This window comes from Thermobia domestica, chromosome 15 (genome assembly GCF_964235325.1).
Source record: "Thermobia domestica chromosome 15, izTheDome1.hap1.1, whole genome shotgun sequence".
NCBI lineage: Eukaryota > Metazoa > Arthropoda > Insecta > Zygentoma > Lepismatidae > Thermobia > Thermobia domestica.
This window is the reverse complement of record NC_137468.1, coordinates 188910522-188934146: the sequence shown is the minus strand read 5'-3', so window position 1 is coordinate 188934146 and position 23625 is coordinate 188910522. Positions and strand designations below refer to the sequence as shown.

General features: G+C 34.8%; 1 protein-coding gene across 13 annotated transcripts in view; it reads right to left on the bottom strand.

Annotated features, from left to right (window-relative positions):
* baz (par-3 family cell polarity regulator) overlaps positions 1-23625 on the bottom strand; it is a 477788-nt gene that overhangs the window by 51277 nt on the left and 402886 nt on the right. For 11 of the 13 annotated variants that reach the window (XM_081740533.1, XM_081740528.1, XM_081740531.1 and 8 more), the window contains 4 exons: positions 23185-23313; positions 18401-18495; positions 13541-13642; positions 2583-2671 (listed from right to left, as the gene is read on the bottom strand). In XM_081740533.1, the coding sequence (XP_081596659.1) occupies positions 2583-2671; positions 13541-13642; positions 18401-18495; positions 23185-23313 (415 nt within the window). The remainder of the gene's footprint in view (positions 1-2582; positions 2672-13540; positions 13643-18400; positions 18496-23184; positions 23314-23625) is intronic. The other 2 variants (XM_081740537.1, XM_081740535.1) reach the window with 1 other exon arrangement.

The window sequence follows — 23625 nt, the reverse complement described above, 5'->3', positions numbered from 1 at the left end:
AATGATACTGATACATACCAGGACAGTCAAAAAGTTCCCGGAATTCTGTTGCAGCTCTTTATTACAACAATATAAGTACACATTTACCTTATCGCCTTCAAAGTAGGCATCTTCGGAACACACATACTTGTTCCACTGTTACTGTCATTGTTGGAAACACAGACGAAAGTACTCTTTTGGTATCTTCCCAAGTTCAGTCATCGCGTTGGTTTTGATTGTTTTTTACGGTCGCGAAACGGGTACCTTTGAGGCCAGATTTTCCGTAAAACATTTTTACCTTAACTGTTTTAAGGCTACCAAAGTCTCTGAAGCAATTTCTTCAATTTTCGCTAAGTAACTTGAACTGAGACACTGCGCTAAGTAATGCACTCCTCCGTCCAGCTACACCTACTTGTATACTGCCTGTTTGAACTGTTCACACTTGTCTTATTCATAATTACACAACTTAAGGACAGTACTGTACACGTGTCGTTGTGATTGTATCACAAATTCCAAAACTACAACATTCCGGGAACCTTTTGACTGCCCTGATATTTACTAATAGTAATTATAAGATATAAATTGAACACTTAGACCCAGAGTGCCTTATGCAGAGGCATTTTGACGTATGATTAGCATCATACTAAAAGCCTGACTACTGCAGAAAACATATGTTAGTCGAGCTCTTTAGTATGGCACTAATAACGCGTCAGAACGACTCTGCATAAGGCCCTGAAAGATTTTGTCTCGTATCAAGAGTTAAAAAAAAAAAAAAAAATCTTTCGTTGCTTTCTGCCAACTTTTTCAGTCATTTACTACGCTGCTAGAGCCAGAACATGGAGGTAGGTTCTTTCCATGCGCTGGAGTCCCTATTCTTTAGAAAAAAAGAAGCAGCAGTACCGCGTGTACACCACGTGAAAGAGTTTGGTTTGTACGGCGTGATATTTTCTCAATTAATATTGAAACCGGAAGCGTTAGTAAGCTGCTTGCTTGGAAACGCAACTAAAGCAGGCAATTCGGACGAGAGTTGTAACTTGGAAGTGTACCTTTAATTTGTTCCATTAAACTTTATTATTTTGTATTTTTTTCTCCCATTTATTTCTCTACACTGACAACTTTCTCACGCTCAAGTGAATGTATGAATCAATTACAAATTACTGCTACACCGCGCAGTGTGCTTTTTTTTCTATTTTTTTTTTTTTCTAAAGTTGACACGAATCAAAGTACGAATTACTCCTACTCCTAAGTTTCTTTCGTAACTCTTTCTATTGTTTGTACCTTTGTGGAAAGCTTACGAACTGGGATCATCTTCTCAGCAATTTATACACCAATTGTATAATTTCTTTTCCGAGTTATTCGCTTCGGTATAAAGGATTTTCAGAAAAAAAAATAATACCACGATTTGGAATTTATGACTCATTTATGTTTGAGGAACCCTGGTGACTCAATGGTAGATCGTTCAGCTCTGGTGCATAGGGTTCTTGGTTCGATCCCACCTCGCGTCAAGTGAGCTTTGTGGTGAACAAACACCGTATGCGTAGCTTTTTTCGGGGTTCTCCCGTTTACTCCCACTTTCTTCATTCCACAATTTTTCATTCATTTCTCATCATCACTGTTTCCTTTAGCCTATCCGGTATAACCCGTGGGACGTAAAACTTTATTTTTTTCTTTTTTTATCTTTGAACTTAAGGCCGGTTTGGGCATGTTCTTTGTTTAGAGTAGTACTTCATTTGTCAGCTATTATTTTTTGTAGTTTCTGTTTGTGTCAATAGTATATTATATATATATATATATATATATGTGTGTGTGTTTCAAAAATAGAGCAAGAAATATTTATCTGAATTTCTCCGAAATAATTTCTCATATCAAGTAATGAATTAAATGTTCCGTAAAACAGTTTCTTCCTTTTTAATTAAATAATTTACATATGATCCACCTAAATTACAAACGAAGTTAGTGTAACAAATAACAGAGTATACAGGGTGTCTACTAAAATTCTATAGTCAAATTTCGTGACTTTCTCGTAACCTTTTCTTCACCAAACCATAAAATTTCGTAACATTTAAAAACTCATAACAGTGTCTATATTCTTTAGCACTTATCTTTGTTATCTCTACTTTTAAAGGCTGTTTTCTGGAGCGGTAAACACTTTGTGTCTTCTCACACTTAAATAAACTGGTTAGATGCGTAGGTGGTTTCGGTGATGTGATGCCATTTGCATTGCCGCTGCTCAATGATGCCAGCTGAAGGACAATCTCAAGAGCGAATTTGGGTTCGAATTAGGCCGAGTTTACATGCATGCAATAGAACTGTGCTTTGTTTGCGGATTGGTAATGTCTAAAGCCGACCATAGACATTTTTGGCGGTGAATTTAGACGTTTTATAGAACAAAATTTTCCATTTTCTACTTATATTTTTACAGATAAAAAAAAAATCGTGACTCAAAAGCTAAATATCGTGACTTTTTATTGATTTTCATGGCTGTTTTCTGATTTCATGACTTTCGTGACACACAGACACCTTGGTACATCACAATTAGCTACGAAACATATTTGTCAAATAAAAAATAGTGTTTGCAATAGAATAAATAGAAGTATGCTAACCTCTTGTACCATGGTTTGTAGAGATTCCAAACTGGACGACTTTTTCATGCCAAGAGATGGACCTAGTTCACTGCTGCGACCATCAGCTTCTGTAAGTAAAATTAAACAACAGTTAACATTAAGAAAACTACAGAAACAATTATTTCGATTTTAATAACAAACTGGCATTTGTAGTGAAATAAGAATTCAAACATCGAAAACAGGGCCGCAATTAGTGAGGGAAACAGATGAAAAGAGAATTTTTATTAGAAGTTGAAGCATTTAGAAAGACGTTTTGGAAAGAAATACACTTATCGTGATTGGAAGCGAAAGATAAAACTAGGTTCCAAGCATTGGTCGGTTTGGACTTTATCATCCCTCCTCAACAATGAGGCTATATGAGACGTGCATGTACAGTCAGTGACAAAACTTCTTTCCGTTTGATGACATTAGTTTCGTACATAACTTCAGAATGGAAGGACGATTTGAGTACAGTTTTCAGTAAATTAAAAAGAATCTAATTTTCTGTACATTCCAGCCATACCACCGTTATTCCCGAAATAAATTTTATCAAACGGAAAGAACTGTTGACTGTACAACTTAAGGAGCGCTTCCTAAGAAGCAAAATCCAACCAAGATTAAAATCTCGGTTTTCTGCTCTCAAATAGCGTGCGCTAACAATATAACCATGAGTATGCTCTGGAGATATTAGAGAAACTATACGGAAACTGTTATGCTTCTGATGCTGATATATACAACATAGAAATTACGGATATTAAAAACTGATAAAGCTTTACAATAATAATTTTGACGAAAAGAATACTAAAGAAAAGAAGGATTCAATATGCTTTAGAAAAAGACAAAAAAAAAAAAAAGTTCGTACTGGCCAGAGAAGTCAGGGAAAATGGTTCAGGTCAGGGAAGAACAGGGAAAAGGACTGGAAATCAGGGCGAGTGAGGGAAATTTTATAAACTATATTTTTTCTAACATTAATTGTACACCATTTTCAGTTTAGCCAACCATTATAATACCCATTTATATGAGGTAAGTATAATGTACTATGAACAATTGATTACTATTTGTCTCTATAGAGTAAATGTTCTAATGTACTGTATAAATATGTCCATTATTTATTCCTTATTTATATGTCATGAAAGTTAGGGAAACGAACAGGGAAAGTCAGGAAGAAGTCAGAGAAATAGATTTCTCCAGATTAATAGGAATCCTGCAAAAAAATTTAGAACTTCCCCAGCATCGACCACCTTTAGTTCAGCGTATTAAATAATATCAAAGAGTTTATTCACACGTAACAATAGCGTTAAGAGAGTTCTTCCATTTTTCCACTTCCTTTCTCTTGTGTTGAAAGACGATTAAGCAAACTAAGACCGGTAATTAACTTGAAGCACCATGAATAACAAAATTTTATAGATTTTAAGATAATACGAAAGGGCAAGTAAAGTGAACATCTTCACTTTGTTCTAACGATGTAATAAAAATAAATAAATAAATAAATAAATATCATTGAGAAAAAAATTGCAAAGCTGAAACTTTTAGCCGATTGTAGTAGAATAAATAGTCCTGAAAATTAGTGTGATTCTAAAACTATTTTATATACACTGGTAGTAAAGCACGCTGTTGGTATTAAATCCATATATTCTTGGAATTACAGAAATGCATGCTCAAAATTTTTTCATTTTTTGAATTTTGTGGAAACTAATTTTGTAGCTGGATACCCACTTTTGTTGGTGACTGAACATTACCATTCATATTATATGGAATAAATTTTACACTTCATTTGTCAATGAAATTTGCTCTTTCGTATTTTTCATATGAATTAACAAATAGCTTAAATGAAAACTAGAAATTGCTCACCTTAATGTCCCCCCCCCTTTTTTTTAACTATCACGGAAATAACTAAAATAAGATTAGTTTTTCCAAATTACTCGGAATTGTAGTATATTAACTTTGACACTTTTGTAAAGCTAGCGACGTCTTAATATTGAATAAGTTGTTTATAGGATTACCTGTACTTATATATTGTGGCAGAGTCTGTATTTTCATGTAGCAGAGCCCATATTTAATGATTAATTTTATGTATGTTTTGAAATATCAATTTTATTAAAGATTTTAATTTTTGTTTGGTGAAGAAGTAAAAACAAGGAAATAATTTATGTTAATCTAAATAATCTCACTAATTCCATTCTCGCTAAATTTGTACGATTGTATTGTCAGCTTTTAAAATCATTGTAGCACATTGTTTGCTGTCTGAGAATTCAGGAACTGAATTCTGCAATGTGTAAGCGAGAGCAATCTACAGAATTTACAATGTTGCATTTGTAAGATTATTGTGGACAAGAAACACATTCACGGGTATGTAGAAATTGTCTAGAATCATGAGAAAAGAGCATTCCAAGTATTGTGAGTTGTTGGTTGCAACAAAGAAGCGACCTCGTTTTCCTCACGAAAGAAGGACACACGTGTCTGACGTCAGTTGACACAGTCAAATTCCTTGGGACAGGAGTTCAACAAAAACGAAGGGACGAGAGGTCTCGAGACTGAGTAAGGAGACTGAGTAAGGCGACGAAGTACGAAGACTCTGGAGGACGACTCAGTAGTTAGGCTGAAAAGTTGGAAAGAAGTTGAGACTGGAATCTCAATTCGATTACGTTTAGCGAACTATCATTGGTGTCAGCCATTGAGTACATTGGAGGCAGAGCTGAACCAGATCATCGTCATCAATGACATTAGCAGAGTGTCTTAACCATTGAGGCACAATCCACGATCACGATATCAACCAGGCGATATCTTCCATCCAGAGACCTGACACGGAGAGGACCACCAAGGACCACCAGTTGGAGTCGATAACCGAGGTATGTGTGACCTTAATAACAGTAGTCAACAGCTCAATGCTTGGTTTGCGTTGCTCGCTCTGGCAATCGTTCTAAATACCCGAATCTAAACATCACAGTATTACACTTCTACATTAATTATGAAAAATATAAACATCATTAAATCTGAGTTGTCATTTCATGGTAATTTCCTGTAAAGACATGTTTGAAACGTTAACCTCTCGCTTTGAAGTAGTGAACGTTCCCACTCATTCTAGATGGTGAGTGGAAGGTGACCTTTTCAGTTCAACATTTTTCATCCCCGTTTCAAGACACGAACTGAACAGGTTGTCAATATATATATATACAGGACCGAATTTAGGGGGGTGCCAAGGTGCACGTGCACCCCCTTCCCCCCCCCCCTTCGTTGTAAATATACACTACCTAAAGTGAGAAGCTACCAGTGAGTTTTGCAAAATCAATAGAATCAATAGCTGAAGTCAATTTTCTGAAGGTTGCAGGAAAAGAATTCATCGAGAGCACTTAGCATTTCCATAGGAATTCCTCATTCACATCACAGATGCCTAAAGGCATTTAAAAAAACTCAAATTTAATTCCAATGTACTGGTAGTTGTTGGTGCACCCCCCCTCCTCTTAGTGAATCCTGCATCCGGCCCTATATATATATATATAAAATCCAATGATTTATATATTCATAAGTACTCTATAGATCATAGTACTATAACACTGAGTGTGAGTACTGTATTTTTACGGAGTAGCTGATCTTTTGTGGACTGTGAATTCGGTATTTATACGTAATTTGATTCAAAATGTATTTCAATGGTTTTGCTCCTTTATTATACGAAGTTAGCAGTCCCTTGGACCTCGTAGTTTGGAATTTCGTCAATACATGGTGTGAAGATTCTAATTAATATTTTATTACCGCCAGGGTTCGAAAACCATGTGCTTATTGTTTGACCGTCAAAATGGCTAGAAAGAGCATGTCGGATGATCCAATACGTTTCAGTTTAGAAGCGGAATTGGGCGACAGTGATGGCGATTTGCTTAAAGGAGAGTTATTGGGTGATTGTGAGAATGATCCGGATTATGTAGCTACAGAAATATCAGATATATCAGGTAAGTAACCTTGAGATTATAATTATCATATTCGCATTCATTTTCCTTGCCGTACGTGTAAATGTTATTTGTAATTTGTACTGATTTTGTGATTGGAATACAGAATATTATATATAAGAATAAAGAGCAAGCTCTAAACTTTCAAGCAGTATGCGTAGTATTACTTTAGCTTTTCTAGATTTTGAGGCATAATTTTTTTAAAGGTTGCAAAAGAGCCCAGCATTCTTGGGAGAGCCTGCACTTCAGAGCCCAGTACTCAAGTGTTAAGGAAACCAGTTGTTTCAAGATGTGAATTAACATTATAGACTAGATTACATTATGCTTTGATAAAACATCTATACATGAATTAGTACATTGTTGTTGCAAGGTAAGAAAAATATGGTCCCGAAAAAAAAAAAAATTAAACTGAGCGCATCAGGTAAGCAATTTATAATTTTCATTTATTAAAGTATGCTCACGATGAGAACTTTACCATAGTAAAAAAAAAAAAAGTAAGTTATTACTATCATTTTTTTAAATCTAAAAGTTTTAAGTAAACTAGTTTACAATAAAGTACTTTAATTTCCCATACGTAGACAACTCAGAAATATCATCATTAAACTCACTCACTTCAAATTTTCCATTCCTCGATAATCCTCAAACTCTGAAGCATTCGACTTTCTCCTAGACTCTTGTTTACGGAGGATAAAAATTGGAGTAAGGGAAATACAAACATCAAGGGAAAAAAATGAATGGGTTCACCGGGAAAGCACAGTGCAGCTACAGTTTGTTCTATAGTTCACTCATCAAGTAACAGTGTAGCTCATTGTGCAATGGCGACAGGCTATGTATTTCTTAACTTCACGAAAGAAAGTACAGACATATGCTGGCATTTTCAATGTGCTACTAGTCCTCTCATTTGTTATTTAAGCAACCCTTATTTATATTAAGACTTAGTTTCAAAAGAATCAGCAGGTTTTCAAAAATGGTCCTTATTGTTTTACTTTCGTCTCAAAACAAAATTCTTAACTCTTAAATAGTGGATTATTTTAATGCTTTAAAAAGCTTGACAATGTAAGAAATATTTACGAATCAAAATTTGAAGTGAGTTAAAGTTTTCTTTAAGAAAAGATAAATTTCATTTAAAACACATTTAACTTAAATTCATATTTTAAAGTAAATTAAACAAGTTATTCGAAGTGTACAATTGTTTTGAAAATCGTTCTCTGAAGCTTAAATTAAGAAAGTAAAAGGAAATTACACACAAACTCCACGTAAGGGACGAAACGGGAGCACTGGAATGTTAGTTTGCCCTGAATTGTAATTGCGGCCCTGACAAAAGTTTGGGTTTATCATATTCATATCTTATACCTCGGCAGGCCCGTAGCCAGAACATTAAGACAGGAGGGAGGGGGCTAGATCATTTTTGGTGGGCTGAGTTTTCACTTTACATTTCTACATACAATTGGAAGTTTCAGGGGGAAGGGGATAAAGGTAGTCGAAGGGGATCTCAGACCCCTCCGGGCCACTCGTAACTGCGGGCCTGTAGCTCGGGAGTAGATTTCAAAATCCAGTAAATTCGTTTCTTTTGAAAAACAATTTTTTGATAGAGGACTATGGTCACCTATTTTGATGCACAATCCTGCAGGAAAATTTTTAAAAAGGAAGTATTTAGAAACTAATCTTTTACTAATTTTGTACATCAAACAACATACACATCTTAAAAAGATTTCATGGTTTATCATACTGTAAGGTAAAATAATTAATTCTAGTAAACTCAATGGATGCAACTTTTCTTATGTTAGACGGATGTACTGAAAATTCTTTAACTGGCAACACTCTGACGCTGCTGTTTAAAAAAATACAAAAATAAACGTTTGCCATATAAGGAAACAACAGAACTTCGTTTTCGTGGTGGCAGTGAAGTCAACGAGGGGAAAACATTAGAATATTCACTAACACTTCATACATCAGTGCAAAATGAAGATTGATAAAAACGACAGAACTAATAATTATCAGACAAAGCATTAAGATTGAATTATGTGTCACCTTACAGATATTAATAGCCGGGACAGTTTCAGATGGATTCAGTACGAAAATGGAGAAAAATTTCAGATCGAACGCAAGGAAAACATATTAAATCCAAAAAGCTTTAACTCACATTAAGTACGGTAACATTTAAGAACTGATCTGATGAAGCCTATTTTAACATATATTAAAAAAAAAAAAAAAAAAAAAAACTAAATATCACAAATTCTTAAATTAGGACACAGTAGGGTGAATAAAATTTTGGGGGAAATGGCGAAATAATTTTCATCAGATTAAATGAAATAAATGAAATCTAAGTTCCACGTCCCACGACTATGTTGGCTAGGCTAAAGGAGACGGTGATGAAGAGAATTGAATTAACTGGTGGAATGAAGTGGGAGGAAACGGGAAAATCCAGAAAAAACCCACGTACACGGTGTGTCAACCACAAAATTCATTTGGTGCGAGCAGGGTTCGAACTAGGAACTCCATCCACCAGAGGTGAACGCTCTACCACTGAGCCACCGCGACCCCTTTCATTAGATGATTCATATTCAGATGATGAAGAAACCACCCCGACAGCAAATCTATTCTAGTGATGGGACACACATGCAAGAAAAATAGGTGTCCATTGACACCAATAATGCATGAAAACAGTGTAAAGGTTAGTGCACTAATGAAAAAGCACGAGATATAGGATATGAACTAAAATTTCATATCTTGCTACACCTTCAGCTCGCACTCAACTGCTAAAACTCACAAATCTGACTACGTTCTTTAAACAGTATTGGTTAAATAATGGTTGATTTTAGTTAACGTTAAACAGTATTGGTTAAACAATGGTTGATTTTAGTTAACGTGTCATGATTATGCTTTGTAGGCTAAAAGAATATAAACAATAATTACAAGTAAATGATGATGAAAATGTAGAAGGATTAAAGATAATGGAAAACAAGGGGAAGGGAGAATGAGGATGTTATCCGCCCTAAGTTCACACACCCTGAATCAAACAAAAAATTCTTACACCGGAGATGATCTTTGTACCACTGATCCACTGTACCCGTCACTGATGTTTCAAAATAATCACTTCTCAGCTCATTTCGTTCACTGGACTTTCACTTCTTATAATACTTTCATCTCTACACAGGCTACTTGGATCATTTGACCATTTTTCTGTAACTTGACATAAAATTCAAACGCAATTCAATATGTGGTAACTGGTGGTTGATGTTCTCTATATTGTTGTTTTAAGTACTACACATGAACTACGTATATTCAAATATATTACATCAAAGGTGCGCTTCTGTTTTCACATAATACACACGTCGTTTTATTGAAGACGATAAACAGTAGCTGAATACTGTACTAACTAAAGCCTGTGACAAACATCTTGGCATTTCAGCTAAACGAATAAAACGCAACCTCTGACGCGACGCTGCCGAGTGCTAAGGGGCGTGGCTATGGCTAAGCAGACGAACTACAGCGCGATCAGGTGGCAGAGGATAGACGTGGATGTGTAAAAAATGATCGTGGCAATACCGCTGACCTCTCATTTGCCAGCAGCATTTAAAAGGAACTTGGAGCGCCGTCTTCAAATGCCAAGATGTTTGTCACGCTGTTTAGTAATGACTTTTCAAAAGAAACTTTTTTTTCCTACATTACTTGGAACCGTTAAATAAAATGGAAAAGGTGCCAGTGATGCCTTGAAACGGTTTATTTAAAATAAACACAAAGATGTTGAGGTTAATTTTCACTTTAACGGCACAGCGTTGCCAATCTAAGAACTTCCAACATCCTTCATAGTGGACATATGTAAAAAAAACAGTAATACTAGGAAAAATCACATTTATAAATATGGAAGTTTCTAAAATTAAGTATTACTTTTATAATGTCTGTTAATAGTACTATATAAACTAATATCAATTTCTATGTTCTAACTTTTACGATCTTTATATACTCTGTATGTAAAAAAAAAACGCTGTCACGTGGCGCTTTATGTAGAGAACAATCCACGGAAGACTGAAGTAAAACTTGCAAAAAGTTGTTTTTTCGACATACGAAAACGCATTGTTAGTAGACTTTAATTTTCAAGTTGTAAAATAATACACAATAAAATAACCACAGAAAAAGCTGCCACCAACAAAGGAGGAGAAAGTTTTGTTTTTAATGTGAAGTTAAACAGGTACAAAAGGAAAAGAGCTCAATGTATTTTTCATTCCTTCCGAATCAACAAATAAATTTACAGAAAATCTGTCAATTAGGGAAGTGAAGCATCCAGGTATATTATGGACCAGACACTAATTAATGATTCAATGTAAGTACTTTCTCAAAAGATATTCTTTGGAAGACACACATTCTTCTAGAACTTTTCAAAAATAAATATTTTACAAATATATATACACATTTTACTTTCAGATTTGTCAATATTTACTTCAAATAAAACCAAGAGCATTCAAAGGAATCCGATAGAACACCATGCTTGCAACACAATGCTTCGATCTTACAAAAGTACTACGAGCTTCCTTTTTGAAACAAGTATAAAAGGTATTATGAAGTTAAATGTAACGATCAATCGTTGCAATACATAACACTTTCACCAAAAGGACTGGGTTCACGGAAAAAAAGAAAAAGATATTTTTTAAAAAAGAAAAGAAAAAGAAAAAAACATATCTTACACATGCAAATTATATACACCAAATAATATACTTATAAAACGACGTATTCCATTTCGTATTTTACAAAGATTAATGAATAAATAACTACAATTTTGGTCACTCAGCCCATGAATTTATCAAAAATATATTAATTAACTTCTTCAAGGAAGTGACTGGTATATGCAGCTATTGCTTGTAATGTCTCTCCAACGATCAAAAATAAGGCTGTCATTTGCCACAATACCATAAATACAGTGTAGCCCACTTATAACGAACTCGGATATAGCGAATTATTGGACATTATGAACATAAATGAAATCCCTGTTACAGCGCCTATTTAAAACATGGAAAAAATAACCATATAATACGAACAATATTCTCCATAAGGACCGCTTACAGCGAAGTTGCAGCAGTAGAGGCTAGAGCGAATTTGAGAAAGCAGTGACACAGCGAGTAACGTTTGCCGAGTACGTCGCTGCAGATGATGCGCTTGTAACTGAGGATCCCGATATTCATAATTGAATTGTGGTAAGCGTGAGGGAGGCTACGAAGGAAGATGAAGCAGATTCTGATGATGAGGGAGAAGTGGAAAGTGTGAAGCCCCCCATGAGTTCCAAAGAAGCGATCCAAAGTTTGGGAAACTTGCAATGGTATCTTTTCGAATACAGCAACACGGTGCCGGACAATGCATTTCGGTCATTTGAGAAAGTGGAAGCGGTGGTGCTACGAACAGCGGCAACAGACATGGTTCAAAAGAAAATTACAGACTTCTTCAAGTGTGTTTCAACAGGTAGGAAGAACTGCAATACGTACGATAGGCTAGATAACAACCCAATTAACACAATTATTTTCAGATGTATTGCTATACTGCTGTATATTCTTTTCTAAATGTATCTGCGTGTTATCTAACCCTTTGTTTTTCCATAATTCGGAAAAATACATGAGTTTGTTTATAATGAAGTTCGGATATAAAGAACTCATTGTGTTGGTCCCTTGAAATTCGTTATAAGTGGGCTGCAATGTATGTTTTTATTTCATGTTTTCCTGCATTTATCTCGAGAGTTAAAAATGTGCTACTCATTTGTTAGAATTGTCTCTGAAGAACTAAAATAGAAGTGTTCATAGTTGTAGCAAAGGCGGAAATATTTTAAGATTTCAAACTCACGAAATGAAATTCGCTACTTTTGCTTCAAATTTTGTCTAGTAGTAATTGTCTTTTCCATATGAGATCGTTACGTGTATTTATCTATTTACATTTTATATATATTTCCAGCTTATCTCCTCTATAGACAATATATTCATTATAGACGTAAATGCTATTGTCAATTAAGAGCCTGCCATACTACAAATAATACAAAACTTACTGTTTTTCTTTTGCTTGTTTTTCGTAAGTGAAAGGAGATAATGAAATCCAACTTATCAATCATAGATAATGTTATTCTACAACAGAAAATATGAATCTGACGAATTCTCAGTGTTGCCACCCATAGAAATTACAGTGTTGCCAGAATAACATTTCCCAAAAAATTTAAGATAAGACAGAGACTAGAGGAACGAACTCAACTGCATTTGATTACGTATCATATTGTCTTGGAATCCTGTGAACTACTTTTTAAATAATAGTTGTATTTAGTTTCTAATAAACAAAATAGTTTTAACATACAGTTATTAAAATTAAATAATAATGTTATTTAAAAAGTAGTTCACAGGATTCCAAGACAATATGATACGTAATGAAATGCAATTGAGTTCGTTCCCCTAGTCGCTGAATTAACTTAAGAATTTGGGTGAGTTATTATTCTGGCAGCGCTGTAATTTCAATGGATGGTAACACTGAAAATTCTTCAGGTTCATATTTTCTGTTGTAGAATAACATTATCTATGATTGTAGTAAGTTGAATTTCATTATCTCCTTTCACTTATGAAACGCAAACAAAAGAAAAGTGGTGAATTTTGTATTTTTAGTGTCAGGCTCTTAAGGACAATGCACAAAAACGTGAAATGGAGTGAAATGAAACTACTGTATTACGCATCTCAATACGTTTCAAGAATGCTATAACAAATTGACCCGCAAAAAGTGCAATGACCATTGTATACAATTTAAATTCATTCTACGTAAGGAGAAATTCTTTGACTTATTTCATGCAACCTATGCGCAACGTTCGTGCACAAAAAGTATAAGAAAAGTTTATTATCAGAAAGATTATACACATTATATCCTTCACCTAAGAGAAAACAACACACATATTCCTATACACATGTGCACATAACAGATGCAAAACACATATTTAAGAACACTACTCTAAGATTTTTGTTACCAAAACTCAAGCATGCAGAACTAGGCAGTACATACTTTCTGACCCAGTTTGTGAGCGTGTTATGCTTATTATAGATTCAGCTGAGTTAGCACGAGCCAACAATCCAGTGTTTGTAATTAATTCTTTGCTGTGTTTAGCTAGAAAAAGAAAAAAAATAACAAATTTTATACAGGAACTACTTTGGTTAATACTGGTTGCTATTTAAAAAAACATTACATACATTAAACGAACAAGGTGAATAATGGAACAATTGTGACATACAAAAAAACAGGCACAAAACTAAATAATTAATACTGTAATTAATTACTACATTGCACAAACTAATTCAACATACAAAGAGAAATCTCAATTTTATTTATAGGTAATATGAACAAAAGAGACAGAAAATTGTTAATGCTAACACAGAACTAGGACAAATAGGAATTTCATATTTTAATGCGAACAATGGTTGAATAAATGAATATTTGAATGTATATTTGGTCTTGAAATTAATCTCCAGGGCCGGTGGTGCGGTCCTGTTCTGTTGTAGACGCCATGGTGTAATGGGAGAAAGTCTATGCAGTATCAGCCAACTACACCGAATTCAATCGCATGTTAATAGTGGGTCTTGTCTCTCACAACGTTGTATAAGGACTCAAAACCTAGAAACTCACAACGATTTTCATGAAAATGGCTGAACCTATTGTTTATGAGAGCAAAAAACTGATTATGACTGAACGTACTATTTATTGGTGCAAAAAACCGATTATGACTGAACTTACTGTTTATGGGTGCAAAAAACAGATTGTGACTGAATCTACTATTTATGGGTATAAAAACCGATTATGATTGAACCTACTGCTTAGGGATACAAAAAAAAAAAAAAATTGATTGAATCTACTGTTTGTGGGTATAAAAAACTCTTATGATTGAACCTACTGCTTAGGGATACAAAAAATATTGATTGAACCTACTGTTTATGGGTATAAAAATCTATTACGACTGAACCTACTGCTTAGGGGGTGCAAAAAACCATTATGATTGAACTTACTGTTTATGGGTGCAAAAAAAAATCGATTATGACTGAAGCTACTGTTTATGGCTGCAAAAATCCCAATTATGGCTGAACTCATTGTTTATAGGTGCAAAAAACCTATTATGACTGACCCGATATTTAAAGGTGTCAGTGAAAAAACTCACTTCAAAGAACCAGTGACTTTTGTAAATTCATATAAAGCTAGGTCCCGACTTCAGAAAACCCATTTGGAAGGAAGGACGTGACAAAGGTTTTCGTAATTCATTGATTACATTGAATTCACGTTTTTCGTTTAAGATATCGAGGATGAGATGCGTTCAGCATGGGATCTGTTCCATTGTTCCATGCTCCTCCACAGGGAATCGAACCCGGAATCTTGTACACCGAACACATCCGCGTTAGCAATTAGATGATAAAAGTGGTCAAAGATTTTCATAACATGTGGTGGATTCAATCATTTATCATGATCATTTTCATGAATTCATCCAACCCTTCTGGTACCAGAAAAAGACTTAGTTACATCTCGGCTTTGAGAAAACTCATTAGAGTAAGGAAATGGAGCCAACCACTTTCATAAAATAGATGAATATATAGTTTTTAAGATGAGAAAAAACAACTGTAATAAAGCATTTAGCCCATCTTGTCGAGCAAAGTTCAGTGTTCAAGATATTGTTTTTATCTAAACACAAGACCGCTCATCATATTTGATCTAAAATCAATAGCATTCTTCTGTTTCTTAATACTTTCCGGTCTGGCGGTTTTCACGCGTCTTTTATCCGTAGACGAAAGTTTTCAAGGATTTTTAAAAATCCAGAAAAATATACTATTAATAGTATCACAATTTATTATATATCAAATAAAAGCTCAGATTCTGTTCTAATAGACAATTCAATCAGATCTTACATTCTGTTTATTTATTTATTTATTTAAGACATTTCAATATTTATGACATTACAATATATAACACGACAGTTGCAACACGGGGACATTCAGCGTAAACACGCGCTGTGTACGTTATATATATAACGATAAGCAATTACCCAACAAGCACGAGACGCTCTCTGGTGGCGAAAAATAGACATATCGTCAAGAGTGTACAATGATAATCGCTTAAGATTTGGGCAAATACATTTAAACAGGACGAGAATACGGCGATCGTATCCTACTCGATTGGCAACCAGAACGGATGTTTTACTCTGCTCGTAGCATATGCGATTCCATACCGAAAAAATATTAATGGAAACTACTGAATTTCGAAAGATTATTTTATTTATGGTAAAAATCATCAAACAGAATTATTATTATTATTATTATTATTATTATTATTATTATTATTATTATTATTATTATTATTATTATTATTATTATTATTATTTAACGGGGAAAAAGAATGTCCAAAAAGGAAACATACCAATCGATACATATCACTACTGGGTTAAACAAAAATCACGGGGGTGCTCCACTTTCCTTCTACATTCTAATTTCCCCGATTCTTCTATCATCATTCACTAGCTTGAAGTGAGTTGGTTTTGAGTTTAACGTCCCTTTCAGCAGCGAGGCTATACGAGACGTGGACCTACTGATTAACATGGAATCCGGACCACCTTGAGCTCCCGCCGGGAATCGAACTCGGGTCTCCCACGTCAAAACATTCACTAGCCTAAAGAGCACAATCATAGGATGTTAAACTGAAAATGTGAATTTTTATACAAAAAATTACTAGTATATTATATAACTATGAGCCAAAACGAGATTAAAAAAAAAAAAAAAAAAAAACGAGATATTTTGCGTCTAGTTTGTATTTATTATTTTTATTATTTGTTTATATTTCATCGGACGAATTTCTGAAAAAAAGGATAATCCCATTAAAAAAGGGACATCTGATCACCCTACACTAGACTGAAAAATAAATATCTACACGGAATTTTGTTTCGATGTTACCAGTGGCGCCCGAAGAAAATTTTCTAGGAGGGCATCTCCATGGTTGCTATATTACATCTGGTATCTCTGGTATTTAATATATGCGGTTTGCTATATTGCGTATACATTTTCGTCAGCCAGCGGGTGGCCGGGCCCCACTCTGCTCTCCCCCCTTCGGGTGCCCATGGTTGTTACGATATAAAGTAAAGCTCAACATTGACAGCGGCTTTATTTTTAGTTTGTCTTTGTTAATCAGAGGAAATGACTATGAAGCTTTTAAAACACGCTAACAAGGAATCCTCCTTTCCCATTCGAAACAGAAAAAGCATACTAGCTAAACACTCATATCCTTGTAACTAGAAAAACAGACTAAAAACAATATTTTGGTTAACACAACAAAGTAAAACCTAATTAAATTTAGGATTAATATTAATATTAAAACACTGCTTTCATTTCACAGAATATCTACACGGAAAGAACAGCAATTTAAATAAAAGTTCCATGCGCAACAGATATCATTATTACCCTGTTTTCATAAATCAGAAGCTGATCACATATATTTTTTTCTGTGATATGTTGTTCTAAATTCCAAAGTTATCAGTGGGCCTGCAATAAATAAAATACAACCCAATATTGTGAACCCTACTAATATAATAAGAATTTTGAAAGAATTAACAAAATCAATATTCGAAAACTAAAGATTCATCGCCGTTTATATCAACAGTAATACGCCATTGTAAGTACTGTACGGAGGTGATGTATCATTCCAGACACACTCATCAGGATACCTTATATTTTCTTTGTTCCTTACATTATTTAAAAAATGTAACAATAAGGCTTGTTATATGAACATAAACTAGATATCAAAGTGAAGATTAATAACAATCATTTTAGGAATGATAAAAAAAAAAGGATCAAAATATTGCGATCTTTTGCCAATAATTAGTTTTTGGATTGGAGGCCACAAAATTTTTGAACGGCCCCTAAATCGAGTTTTTTTTTTTTTAACGGAATTAGCACATTATACTGAGTTAAGTGGTAGTTTGGGTTTGGCTACACTATATATAGTTCTCCAAATATAAGGCCTACAAGAAAATTTTTGATTGAAATATATTCGGTCTTTTGATCCAAAAAGTGATGTTTTTATATTCTTTACAGGTATTCGTAATACATATCTTTTACTATATCATCATTACATCAAATTATTCTTTTGTGAAATATTTTGCAGATTGCTGTAAAATTTAATGTAAATTTCAGAAGAGCCATAGTGTTGAGTAGTATTCAGCTATTTCTCAATTCTAATTGTTCCTCAGAAATGACCAGAACTGGAAAAAATATCATGTCAAAGGAACTGTACCAGAACTTATATTTTTTTTACCCGTATTTTCCGTGGGCAGGAAGTTTCTCAAAACTGTGGTTCAGAATTATTGGCAAGATCAAGAGAAACCATTTTGAAAAATTACACATCAATTAATGTTTTAAATTCGTATCCTAACAGTGAAAAATTAAATAAATAAAATAAAAACGAAATAAAAGTTTCACTAACGAATTTGTGGTATTCTGACTTCAACTTTTAACAATTTTGAAAAAAAAAAAGAAAAAAGAAAATAAATGACTCAGGACATCAAAGTCTATCACGTCAGTAAAATTTATTCAAATTGCTCGACACAATGACTCAGTTCTTGTATTTCATGATATTTCTAATCCTATGTACTCTCTTGCTTTACCGCAAGTCCTAATGACTCTCCATACACAGTTTTTGAACATAAGGAAAAAGAACTGGTCACACTATTCCTGTGCTACGGGCTTAGTAATTACTCCCATCTACCTACGTTAGGGTAACAGGACTAGAACTTGCTTATGAGCAGAATACTCAGACAAAATTTTGTCTCTCAAATAGATTTACATATTGCAGAGAGAAATTAAAAAGAAAATCAGAACATCTATTAACGTCACTGACCTTTCGCCTCCTGTTTGGTATCGTGCTCCGCCCTCTTTTGGTCGTTCATTTGTTGTTGTTGTAGTTGAAGCTGGCGTTGTCGTTCTCTCTCCTCCCTGTCACACAAAAACAAAGGTTTCACATGAACAAATTATCACTGATCACATACACTGTAAGTATATACTAAATATGAGGTGTGGCCATTTAATCCGTGGAATCAACTTTGAAAAGAAATGTCCGCTTTGCCATATACTGGTGGTAGTTGTTCTCCAGCGTAGTACTTTTGTGAAGCGACACACTGCGCCATTGCCGGACTAATTTTGCAGAACGGGGCATGCTGACAGTACGTAATGTTATGAAATCTGAGTTCTTTGAAGACAACTTTTAATTTTAGAATCAGTCAAAATTCGAATAGCGCTAAGTCACGTTTCGAAATATAATATTAGGCCATAATTTACGCTATTATTGGGGTTTCATACAGTGTTATTTCCTCTACTATTCCGCAAAGGTTGTCTGACACAATTAGGCGCATATTCGAACATGTCGAAAAACACGCTCGAGTACGACTTACCACCCTAGCGATAACGACACGTGTATTCCTACAATTAAATGGTCAGACCTTTTAAAGTATTACGTATGCTTTATATACAATGTTGAAATATGTTGTATTACCTTAAACAAAATCATTAATTCAAACATAAACAATTACATTGTATAACTATATTATTATTATTATTATTATTATTATTATTATTATTATTATTATTATTATTATTATTATTATTATTATTATTATTATTATTATTATTTGTACTTTGAGTCATTTCAACAGCCAATAAACACGAAAAACAGACGGTATTTATTCCAAACAATTTTATTGCTACATTTATTAGCATAATTATATGACTACTGTCATATAATCATACTGTCACCTGCAACAATAATTAGTATCCCTCCTGAAATATACTATAAGAATGTTGTCAATGTCTAAATGCTAGGTTTCTTTTCCTTTTATTATTTTTTTATAAAAAGCATTCCTATCCTAACATAACAACAACAGACATGCTGCTGACGTCCCAATTAAATATCCAATAATCAATCAACCAACAATGACATGTTATTATTCAATACTTCATACCGGGTGTATCAAAAGTCCGAAGCCATAGGCTAACTTCATTATGAATAAAGATATGAAGAAACGGAAAGAAATCTTTTTAAGTTTAACGTCCCACGGTTAAGCCGCCCAGGTTAAAGGAGACGGTGATAATGAGAAATGAATGAAATGGTGGAATAAAGAAATTGGGAGGAAAACCACCCCAAAGCTGGGATCGAATCAAGGACCCCATGCACCAGAGGTGAACACACTAAGACTGAGCTACCGCGGCCCCGAAGAAATGGAAAGAGTGAAAAGTTCTTGGAAATACGTGGATTCAAATCTAAAATTGTGGAATTTTTCCAATTGCACCAGCCGCTTGCGCTTCACACTGGAAAGGCGCCCTATTCTAATGTTTGAAATGGAAGCATCGCTTTTTCATTTGGCATAGATAGGGTGTTTTACCAGTGTTGAGTCCAAACAGCTGATGCAACTGAAAAAAATCCATTTTAGATTCAAAACCACCTAATTCTAACAACTTTCCTCTCTCTTTCTCTCTCTCTCTCTCTTCATTTTATTTTTGTATCTTTACCCATAACAAAGTTGGCCTATAGCCCATGACCTTTGATACACCCTGTATAATAGAAAACTACTATAGCTATTTCATTGAAACTTACGGATGGAAATTAAAAGCGAATGCAAACGTTAGTGTAAAGCTGCATTACCGTTAATAAATAGTAATAAACTTGGATAACGGGTACTCGTAAATAGAAAATATCAACCCACATTTGATTTCTATTTTCTTAACTGAAATAAGTAAAGATTGAAACTAGTTCATTTCCTTATTACTTCTACAAGATTACTAAAATAGTTCGTTTTCTTGTACAAGTTTTTTTTTTTTCTGCATATAAATTTAATGAGATCCCTTTTGGTGGACACTGAAGAAGTCCGAACACACGTAACTGTATAATTCAAGACATGTATAAATGGAAGTAGAACAGGAGTGAAGTGCGCGTACGGAATAACAGAAGAGTTCGCCGTTAAAGTGGGACTTCATCAGGGATCTCAGGGTGTCTACTAAAATTTCAAAATGAAACTTCGTGACTTTTTCGTGACCTTTTCTTTACCAAACTATAAAATTTTTAACATTCTCAAGAGCGAATTTGGGTGCGAATTAGGCCGAATTTTCATGCATGCAATATAAGCGTACTTTGCTTGCGATTTGGTAGCGTCTAAAGCCAATTATAGACATTTCTGGTGGTGAATTTTCACGTTTTATAGAACAAAGTGTTCCAGTTTATTTGTACAGATAAAAAAAAAAAAAAAATCGTTACCCAAAAGCTAAATTTCGTGAATTTTTCTTGACTTTCACGACCGTTTTCTAATTTCGTGACCGATAGACCACCTGGATCTAGTCTTAGTCCATACCTTTTTGCAGTTGTGAAGGACAATCTTGCAAAGAATATTCAAGAGTTAGCTCCTTGGAATATGCTCTTTACGGACGAAATTGTGCTGGTGAGTCAGGTCAAGGCAGCACTCGAACAGACATTAGATGCCTGGAGAGGAGCATTGGAGAGCAAAGGGCATTCACTCGAACAGACATTAGATGCCTGGAGAAGAGCATTGGAGAGCAAAAGGCATTCACTCGAACAGACATTAGATGCATGGAGAGGAGCATTGGAGAGCAAAGGGCATTCACTCGAACAGACATTAGATGCCTGGAGAGGAGCATTGGAGAGCAAAGGGCATTCACTCGAACAGACATTAGATGCCTGGAGAGGAGCATTGGAGAGCAAAGGGCATTAGAATTAATAAAACCGAGAGAGAGAGAATATCTACAATGCCCTTTCTAGAACAATGTAATTGAAAATACAATAATAAGTCTGGACGAAGAAGAGGTGGTAATGACGAGAAAATTCAAGTACCTGGGATCAATACTGCAGGCAATTGAGGAATGGAAGATGATGTAAAAGCAGAATTAGTAGCGGTTGTACAAAATATAGAGAAGCGGCAGGAGTATTGTGTGACCGTAAATAAAATAAGTCTTAAAGGGAAAGTTCACAAAACAATGGTGAGACCTGTCATATTGCACGGAGTGGAATATTGGACGACGAAGAAGAGAGAGAAATAGAAGTTGCATGCTGTGGAGATAAAGATGCTGCGGTGGATGTGTGGAGTGACGCGGAAGGACAAGAATGAAGTGATCCGGGGAACAGTCAAGGTGAGACCAGGAGTAGAAAAACTGCAAGAAAGTAGACTGAGATGGTTTAGGCATGTAAGAAGACCTTTGGAATACGTAACTTACCGAGATGATGCCATAGAACTGAATAGGAAACGAGCCCGAGGCTAGCCAAAGATGATGTGGGGAGATTGTGTTAAGAACGCTATGATGCAGTGTGGTGTCACAGTGGATATAACACAAGACAGAAACAGATAGAGGATATAACACAAGATAGAAACAGATAGAGGATATAAAACAAGATAGAAACAGATAGAGGATATAACACAAGACAGAAACAGATAGAGGATATAACACAAGACAGAAACAGATAGAGGATATAACACAAGACAGAAACAGATAGAGGATATAACACAAGATAGAAACAGATAGAGGATATAACACAAGATAGAAACAGATAGAGGATATAACACAAGATAGAAACAGATAGAGGATATAACACAAGATAGAAACAGATAGAGGATACAACACAAGATAGAAACATAGAGGACTGCGATCTGAAAAGCCAAACCCAGCGAGCTGCGAAAAAAAGGCGAAGAAGAAGTGCATTATGAAAGATTAATACATATTTCTTATTATATATATTGTAATATCCTACATGATGTTGTAAACAAACAATTCCACGCATCACTGTTTACAAACACCACCACGTGGTTCAGCAAAAGGATCTCCCACCAGATGGATCTACAGTCACATGCAGACGACGGCTTCTGGCCCCTCCCACGGAGCAGAAGACGACATCCAAGCAGCAGCGCCATCGCCACCCAAAGGACCCTATAAATTCGATGGACGAAGACAACTCAGTACCAGTTTTCTGGTGACCCTCCTCTAGTCTGCTACGGGACTTTTGGAGTAACCTACCCCAGGCCTCTAGTCTGCTACTGGACTACGCCTATCCTATCTCCTGGCTTAGCCTGCTACGGGGCTCTGTTGGCCACTTAACCCGCCTCTGCTTGCTACGGAGCATTGATTCCTTAATTCCCCTCTGCTTAGCCTGCTACGGGGCTCTGTGGAGATCCTGTCTGCGACCTTACGGTCAAAGACTACCTATTTCTAACCTTTCATATTAGAGAGATTATTTTGTATAGTATTTTATGAAAATACTTTTATAGTGGAAGCTTTTATAATAAAACTGGTAGTGGGAGTCGATTCCGGACACTATTTTTATTAAATGCTCTACCTACAAACCTATATGAGACAAAGACGAAAGAAAACAAAAATTAAGTAACCTTGTAAACAAAATCTCTGGGAAATCAGAACATTAAACTAGTTTTTATAAAGGAAAATACTTCCGCATAAGAAGCAAAGGATTATAAAACACATGACTTTTCCGGTATCATTTAATATCAAAATATCAAATTCGTTGACTTCTCATGTAGCAACCTGTATTTATGTTGTTAATATTATTTACATACTATTTACATAATACTATTTACATAAAATTTAAAGGTGCAATATATCTATTCTACCAACCTTAACCTTTTATTTCGTTGATAGGTGTCAGTGTTCTTTGCATCTAAAGCTGCATGCCTCTTTTCTGACATACTTTGCCGTCCGAACGCATCCCTCGAGAAACCAGCAGCAGATTCTTCTAAAGAAGTTCTAAAATAAAAATAATTTTAAAAGAAAGTTAGAGATCTAATTATACAGAAAAAGATTTCGTTTATCAATTAAAAATTCTAACAACAGAGAATAATATTGTGAGTCCTTTATGCGTCCTTTCATTACGAGGGTGATTCAGAAAGTAATATCACCAACCCAATTACTTGGCCAAAAGTACTGTAAACATTCTGAACTGTTTATCATTAATGTACTTATGTTTAAGCTATAAAATGTCACTTGTTTTCCCTTCCTCTCGTTCCCGAGTAATGGAACTATCCATGGCATCCAGCAGTGACGTCTAGTTGAAACAGC